General features: G+C 38.1%; 1 protein-coding gene across 1 annotated transcript; it reads right to left on the reverse strand.

The window, feature by feature from the left end:
• Window positions 1-5561: 5561 nt before the first annotated feature.
• On the reverse strand, window positions 5562-6618 carry LOC108272464 (C-type lectin domain family 17, member A). The gene is given in 3 exon segments (XM_017480882.3): window positions 5562-5854; window positions 5974-6086; window positions 6346-6618. Coding segments are annotated over 3 exon segments (531 nt in total). The 3' UTR covers window positions 5562-5709.
• Window positions 6619-9365: the final 2747 nt, after the last annotated feature.

The following is a 9365-nucleotide window of genomic DNA, read 5'->3' on the forward strand; positions in this document are numbered from 1 at the left end:
AGACATTCATCAGGTATTTATCTCAATTAGACAATACTCATTTTAATCTCTTTTTAAAAAAAATTGTGACCCGAAATAAAGAGACCAAACTGTAATTTTCCTTGTTGCTGGTGTGGAAGTACATAAGAGTTGCCTACATCTTTAGTAGCGTTAGTATGTTTAACCTGGAAACGGGAATATGGAACCGCTTTAAAACCATTTAAAGTACTTTAAGGACCCCTGATCTGCCTTTTTAGCTTTCCTTTAAAATCTAATTAAAGGTACATCACAGCAACATTTGATAACTGTTTCTGGGAGTCTAATTCCCTCATCATCATCATCATCATCATCGTCATCATCACCACCACCATCATCCTCATCGTCATCACCATCATCATCATCATCCTCAACATCATCACCACCACCACCATCATCATCATCATCATCATCACCATCATCCTCATCATCCTCCTCAGCATCATCATCATCCTCAGCATCATCACCACCACCATCATCATCATCACCATCATCCTCATCATCATCATCATCATCATCACCATCACCATCATCATCACCACCACCATCATCATCATCATCATCACCATCGACCTCATCATCATCCTCAGCATCATCACCATCATCATCATCATCATCACCATCGTCCTCATCATCATCATGAATCGCATCTTCACTTCAGATTATAGAGGCTGACGTTTACAGGTGTAGTTTATATATCACACGACGCACTTAATTACCACGTCACCTGATCACAGCAGGCTCTAAATAGGCATGATGTTACACAAGCTTTAAGATGCCGGTCACGTGCGAGGGCGCTTCCCACAGCATTGAGCTCACGGAACATCTTGTTCCGTTCTCAGGGAACAGGGTTACATGCGTAACTCAGACGTTTTCATGCTAGGATGACAGCAAGAGCCTCCGGTGTGCTTTGTAGCAGTAAGTAAGTGTTGTGCTAGAAGAAAGTTCAGGATAGAAGACATTTTGCATTCTAGTTTCTCATTTACTTCAAGAAAGAGAAAAAGCGAGGCAGGAGAAAACTAAATTTCCTGGTGTTACTCAACAATGGAAAAACACCCACTGAGGGGGAATTTAACACTGGATCTGTAACTTGCAACTGAAATATCACAGGTTTTAAATAAGCTGGAATAAAACAAACATTGAAAAGTCTATATAAGTATGACACAACCAGGAATGCAGCATACTTCGATGTGACGTACTTTATTATGATTTTTTAAATAAGTAAAACAAAGATAAAGATGATAATCTTTACAGCACAGAGTGTTGATAAAGCATCAAGCATTAGGAGGAGACCAAGAGCAGATATAAAGATCTTTCGTGTTTTCAACTCAGCGTGGCCGGAGATATCTGAGAGAGCGATTAGATATTTCATAAATCTTTGTCCTCTTGGGAGATTCCTAACTCCAGTCCTTCAGACCCAAACTGGCCCAAATTTAGCCTATTACCCAAAGACACTTAAAATACAACATAGAAGCAAATACTCACATCTGTAAACCCAGTTGGAGATAGAAAAAAGACACCAGCCGTGAGTGAGAAGAAGCAACATTTTATTTCCACCTCACGAGATCCACACCGATGAGAACTCTCAGAAGTGATCTGACACCTGGAGCTCAAGCTCCAGTATTTATACTGTATTTACACAGTAGATAACCAATATATTTTAGAAAGACTATGATTTCAATACCAATAGGGTTAAAAAAGAGCTCATCTACATTACCATGATATTTAAAAAAAAGGCTTATCAAATGTACCATGATGTTTTGAAAGAGGACTTTCTGACTACCATTAGCATTGAAAGTGGGAGAGAGAAAAACAATTTAGAGAGACTTTAGTCTCATGTTGTTATCTCATAATGTTATGTGTGTGCGTTGGGGACTTTGGGTGTGTTATGTCTGCATGCCCGCCCTTGACTGTACGAGAGTGTGTGTTTCTCAGCCTGCACTCCTCAGCTCTTATATTTCCCTGTGACTAATAAACCATAGTGTGTTACTCTTAAAGATCTTAAAGTGTGAATCCAACCAGTCCTGTGAATTTTCAGTAAAATGACATATTACTCATACTAGGTCTCCCTCGTGTTTATTTCATGTCATTTTTATCCACAACACCCACTACCCTGTACAGTCTCAGGATTTTCCTTCTCCCAAGACATGAGGCTTAAAAATTAGCTGAACTCACTGCCATCTTCATGTGTTCATATTTAGTAAGTAAGTAAATTTTTATTTATAAACCACTTTTAACACAGCGAAGCTGACCAAAGTGCTGAACAGAGTAAAGAAAAGCAAAATAGAAAACAGAATAAAACCAAAATAAAGACAGACAATAGACAATAGTAAAAAAAAAAAAAAAGAAAAAAAAAAGATTAAAACGCCTGGGAGAAGAGATCAGCTCTCAGCCTCTTTTTAAAAAATGGTAGCAGAAGGTGCAAGGCCGATGTCCAGTGGTAATTGATTCCATAAACGAGGGACAGCGACTGAAAAAGCTCTACCCCCCTTAGTTTTTAAACAGGATCAAGGGACATACAGAGGAAACCTATCAGAAGATCTTTGAAATCTGCTGGATGAATGTGGTGTAAGAAGATCTTTGAGATAAGAAGGAGCTTGATCATTAAAGAGTTTTAAAGACAAACAACAGAATCTTAAACCGGATCCTAAAATGGAGCGGGAGCCGATGGAACGATGTTAAAATTGGGGTGACGTGATCAAACATCTTTGCCTTGGTCAGCAGCCTTGCAGCTGCATTCTGAACCATCTGGAGACGAGCAAGAGACGACTGAGGAAGTTCCAAGTACAATGAATTACAATAATCTAAGTGTAAAGTGATAAAAGCATGAATAACCTTCTCCAAATCTTGGAAAGACAAAAATGTTTTTAAGCGTAGAAATAATCCGTAATTGATAAAATCTATTCTTAGTATCATTCTATATATACACTTCTTAATGAATAAATCAACACTGTTAGTCAAAACTGCTAATCAAATCTGACCAATTCAGCTAATTACACTACATAAAATGATAGCAAGTACAAACATCTGGAATATAGGCTAATTCAAAAAAAAATATTTCTTTTTATTAGATCGTTTTTAAACAAATATAAGCGTCACGTTTCGTGATGTATCGGAGATAAGGTAGGATGCAAGTGCAGTAGGAACAGTTTTATTGAGAGACACGCAGGCAGGTAAATCCAAACAGTAATCCACAAACGTAATCCAGTAACATGCAAAGTTCAGGCGATCGGCAAACAGGCATAAAGGGGCGAGGCAGGAATCAAGGTCGCGGTCACGGAAATACAGGGTCGAGAAACAAAACAAGAAACTTGAACAATCGACTCCGACTCCGACTCCGACTCCGACTCCGACTCCGACTCCGACTCCACTATACTATATCTTCTCTTCTCTATAATATTCCGCGCCGTGTGCTGGGAGGCTCCCGGTATATATACAAACATAATCAGCGTTGTAATGGCTGACAGCTGAGGGCAATTCAGACACACGTGAAACAACAACCAATGACAGAGCAGGGAGGAGACATGACCGAAACATAAACAAATGCACGTGTCGAAATGTCACGATTGTCTACAAGGGCGCGTGTCTACTCGTGCACGCGCGCTCACATGCTCCACAGCGCGCTGCTTAAAGGGGAACTCGTGACAATAAGAATATTATGCCAATTTCTGGTTGTTTTTTTTGTAGTTAATTCCAAGCATAAAATTTTCTTATTAATTTAGTAGATAATGTTGCTGATATCATGTGTTTGTTTTCAGAAAGAAGCGAAGACATCTGCCAATAGAATAAAACGCTCCACATAATCTAAGGCTGATATGAAATGGATTAAAAACTGCATTGTTTATCAAAGAAAAATCCAGAATTGCTGATGTGGTGAAGTTTTCTGCAAGGAAATATTTATGTAACGTTAATGAAATGAGGTGTCAGTACTGTAAAGTTCAGTATGGTTACTGTTATGGGAAGTCTTCAGGAGCATGACAAAGCCTGAATTTTTGAGAGGGACTGACTATTTACAGCTCCTATAATGTAAGTAATAACAGGAATACAGTAATAACAGGAATACAGTTATAATTAGTATAAATTTTATGATCAAAACAAGACGTACCTGGACATGTCTTGTGCTTTGGACGCGAGTTCTGCGTATTCACATATTCACCATCCTCTGTTCTTGGTCCTAACAAGTGAAAGTTCCTTGTCATTTATGATGCTGATCACATGTCATATTTAAAAGATAAAAAGTATTTATTTGCAATTACAAAATTTTCAGATGTCTACCGCTGGATAATTACCTTTTTTGCCCATGTCCTAACCCGTGCCTCACAGTACAGTCTTAAACTGAACTGTATATATCAGGAAATGTTGTCGTTACTGCACTATTTATAATCAGAAAGGAAGTGAGATGTTGATCTAACAAACTGCAGCGCAATAGCAGTGTATATAGAAGTGTATATAACAGTGTATATAGCAATGTATATAGAAGTGCATATAGAAGTGACAAATTTGTTATACAGTATATGAATTGTATTCAGAGTTCCGAGTGAAGCACCCTAAGCCTTAAGTAAACAAATGTTTGAATCTGTTGCAGACTTTAGTGCTGTGGTGTTTGTCAGTTTTAGTTTGAGCTATTGTGCAGTAACGCAGTAAGACTTGAAATTATTGACAACAAACTTTGTAAAGCTCTGTATTAAACGTTAAAAAAATAGAAAAACACTTAACAAATAAGAGTAACATAATTGACAAGTCGTGTAAGTCGTAGTCTACTAATAACTTCACTGAAAATATGAAACGGTGTGGGGAAAGCTAATTCACTGTGCATTTGTTGTGCATCTCTCACTGCAATGACTGCTGCAACAACCTCGACTGACTGAACAAGCATGGCAGGCAAAGAATCCATTTCAAACTGTAGTGTCAGATACCTGGCAGAGGGAAAAACTTTAAACTGACCCTGGATCAGGGTGTTTTGCTGGTGGGAACCTCCATCAGGTGACTGTAATCCTAAACTAAAGAAGCTCTCTTCTGTTTAGAGCTTTTTCTGTCCTTCATAACACAATATTGCTGCATTAGAACTGAAATTCTCACTTAATGCAAATCATCTATAACACACACACACATTATATTTTCACACACTTTTATTAATTATTAATTTTTCCTTAATGCTATTCAAAGTATTTTAACATGACATCTAGTTAGAATAGACACAGCTCATTCATAAGTATACTGTGTAGAGATGGGTGTAAAATTAAAGGAAAAATCTGCTGCTCTGTTATTACGCTCTGGAGGTTTCCAACTGAGAGAATAACTTTTGAAAGAAAGTTACTGTTCATCCCTTCTGCACAATTTGAGAGACTTCCACAAGACAGCTAAAAAAACCAAATACATAATCTCACACCATCTTCTAATGATCTAGCGGTTAAGACAAAGCAAAAAATACAACGATATTTTACAACGCAGAAGAAAAGTGGAATGTAAGGCATTCTGAAAAAGATTTACTTCCGTCAAAAAAAAGTGCTTGGTTACCTTTTATTTAAATTTAAATCTGTTTGTGTACATGTTTAAAAAAAATAAATAAACAAAAAATACAGGTAAATTTAATGTTAGCTGATTTACAATATAAAATATTCCGACTCATCAACCAAAAATTATCCTACATTCCTGAAAGCACAAGTATTTGCAGACACAAAATTTAGAATGATCTTACTTCTCACAGATACACCTTTTTGTCTTATTACAAGACGCATCAAACCATGTATGTAGGTTACCATTCGCGTCCCCCAGAGCAGCACAGTTCTCTCCAGAAGGGTCCTCCCTTTCCCAGTTGTCAGGCTGTTTGGGGCTCTTGCTATACCAGAACATTCATGGATACCAAAGACTGGATTCAGTTAATATTTTACAGGACAAATAAATGAGTTTGTACACCAGAAGAAACTTATAGGGTGTGTGAGTGAACGCGGCTCTTACATCACACCCGTTTCATTTAAGGGCTGGTTGTTCACCCATGTCCAGTCTCCCTCAGTCTCCAAGTCATTCAAGCCAATCCAGTGTGTTTCACGAATTTGCGAAGATACAAAATCCTAATGTAGAAAACAACATGAAAATGTCTGAGTACAGATAATACAAGGCGCTTAACACCTGTAGCCAATGCAACTAATACTTCACGTCAGCATCATATGCATGTTTTGCAATGTGAGTACTATCAAGTAAAAAATATTGGATAAATGTACATGCCCAAGAAAAAAAAACATACATTTTGCTCCCGTGACAGTTTATTTATTTATTTATTTATTGAAAACTGGAAAAGAAATGCAGTCGTAGTATGTCCACTACACTCACCCGTTCAGTTTGGCTGGTTATAATCACAAGATGGCTTCCGCTCTTCGCACAGTAATCTCGACTCTGCGTTCAGTTCAGTTTCTCAGTGGAAAAGTAGTAACACTTTAAACCAAGAGCCTTCCATCCTTCCTCACAAATTCCGCAATCTTCGCTTCCTGTGGTCAAGAAGTGATGAGCAAGAAATAAACACAACACTACTACATTTAGTCTACTGACGTTTTGTTTCACCAGGTGCTTCACAGGGTGTTTGCAAATATTTCCTGCTTTGTCCATTTTAATATTCCAAGTAGTCTTAGACTGACGACTCAGCATTTTCCATGCACATGTGAACACAACAAATGATCCCTCTAAAATGACCCACGAGCGAACCATACTCAGACCAGCTGCAGACCACCTCCACCTCCTCTTATGGATGGGCAGCAGGCGTCAAGTTCTTCAGCCGTAAAAGCAAACACGAAGCAGACTGGGATCCATTTATTTTCACAAGCAACCAAGTAGACCACGAATGTATCGTACTGACACCATCCCCAGGTCTGAGTCCATTTATTGTGCTTGGACATGCACAAAAAATGCCATCAGTTAGTCATCAATCTGAGACCACTTGGAAGTCTAATATTAAAAAAATGACTTCTGAGCTAAAAAGTAATTAGACCAACCCCCCCCACACACACACACACAGAGCGAGCAACCCTGGTTAAAATATTACACACTGCTGATGGTGGATGTATAGCAACTTACCATTGTGTGCAATGAGGTGCTCATGAATTCGCTGATACTTCCCTTTCGACGCTCCACACAGTCTCTCGTTCTCTGATATCAAGAAACACTTTCAGTGGAGGCCTTATATACAGTGTAATGATATATGAACTCGTTCCTGACATTTTATAATGAATTCATAAGACGTACACATTATACACATTGAAAATACATTGCGTTTTATAGTGTTGCTGTTTATCATTTCATAAAAATAGCTTTTATAACACTAATAGCAAGATAAAAGTTGAAAGTTTTTTTTAAAAGAAATAGTCGTATTATTTATTTACCGAGTTATTCAGTGGTTCTGAAGGGATCGCATACCAGTAGACCGGAAATAAACTGCGATCAAATATCAAAGTGGTGAAGAAACGGAAGGAAAGACAGTTTAATTTTCCGTTCTGGATTAATTTTAGCAGTGTACGTAGCTCGATAGTTCAGTCTTCTCGAAGCTGCATTCATAGAAAACTGGCACATGCAGTATTTAGCTTTCAGTGAGTCGAGTTGATTTAACATGCTTGAACACACCTTCTGACCAATCAGATTCGAGAATTCAGTCATGTTGTTGTATTTTGGACAAACCATGTTCTAGACACGGGGAGCTGTTTTTAATTCAGGAAGGTTTCTACACACAGATTTACCGGTTTCTGTAATCTCGGCAGACGTAGAGTCGGGGCACCCGATCCCGGACTCGGACTCGGACTCGAGTCCAATTGTGAACGAACTCGAACTTTCTACTTGAACTTGAAAGGGACTCGAACGTTTTGGACTCGGAGTACAGTCGAGTCCGTGTCATGTGTAACATGAAAATAAAGATGAAAAATAAATAACGTAGAAATTAACATAACAAGTAATTAATGAATGTCTTCCTGCCTGATCAGGGGGCTTTCTGTGCGGACCTCATCGTGCGAGTGTGACGCCTACAAATGTATTGTCACAACTGTGAAGTGGTTTAGTGTATTGCCCTGTATAAAAGGAACAATTTGAATGTATTTTTGAAATGGATTTGAGTAGTATTTTTGAGGGTGCAATTTCTTGATTATACCACAAGGGGGAGTGTTCATTTATGTAAGCGCTAGTACGGCTGCGCGATGCTTCCGCTTCTCAGACAGAGAACAGCCTGCTGAGCGATCACAAGTAACATCTCCTGTGTCTGATTTTCCTGTACAAAACAGGACACAATATCTGCTCACAGGTTATTCATGCTTGAAGCCTGTAACACGAGTACCGATTTGAGTTCTCTTTAGCGGCTTATTACGCTTGGACGGTCGAATAAATACACACACGTCATGTGAAAGCGCAGGCATGGATGAGTATTCGTGCAAACACAGTCGGTCATGTCTTAAGTGAATGTAAACAGTCGTGGGAGAAAAATCTGAGGTGTGTCAATACAGTATATTGGATCTGTTGCATTAGGTCTTAAAGTGACAGCAGTCTAATAAACCTGCTGCTGTCTGGGTCATTAATGTTCATCAAACAACAAAACACACAGAGAAATCACTCACGCACTCATTCGACTGATTCACTTCAGTAAATTTAAGAAGAATCACTGTGTGACTGTATATGTCACACAGTGAAGTCTATTTTATTTTACATTTACATTAATGTGCATGTACATTTTACATTAACTGCTTCATTCGATTTTCCATAGTATTTCTTACTTGGATATTACTATGAAAATCATGAAATAAGATTGTAGTCGTATCACCCGCCCCTAAACATTAGCATTTGATGATTCCAGTCTTGAATTTCACATAAAATGTGAGATTTACTTCTTAATGTAATTGTAGTAAATATATATCATTTTAGGAATTAAAATGAAAAAAGTTACAAGAACTGAGCTGTGTTCAGAAACGGTTTGTTGTGATTGATAGACAGATTAAAAGCAGTAATAAAGCATGAAGCTTGTTGTTATGACCTGCTGCTAAATATAACTCTCTCTCTCTCTCTCTCTCTCTCTCTCTCTCTCTCTCTCTCTCTCTCTCTCTCTGTCTCAGTCTATATAACTGTGGGGGAGACGCATCGAATCACTGAAATGTCAGCTCGAACTGGAGGACACGATATCGTGTGATACAATAACAACACAGCTTCATTTGTGTTTTCATACACTTGTAATATAATCAGATTTCTACATATACCTCCATATCCATTTTTTTCTTTGAAACCATTTTATGATAGGAAAACAGTTGAGGTGCTGATGACGTGAAATAAAAATATTAAATGGCAATGGCAAGATGTAAAAGTGGTTACTTTTTTTTTTTTTTTTT

Source organism: Ictalurus punctatus, chromosome 12 (assembly GCF_001660625.3).
Source record: "Ictalurus punctatus breed USDA103 chromosome 12, Coco_2.0, whole genome shotgun sequence".
NCBI classification, from domain to species: Eukaryota; Metazoa; Chordata; class Actinopteri; order Siluriformes; family Ictaluridae; genus Ictalurus; species Ictalurus punctatus.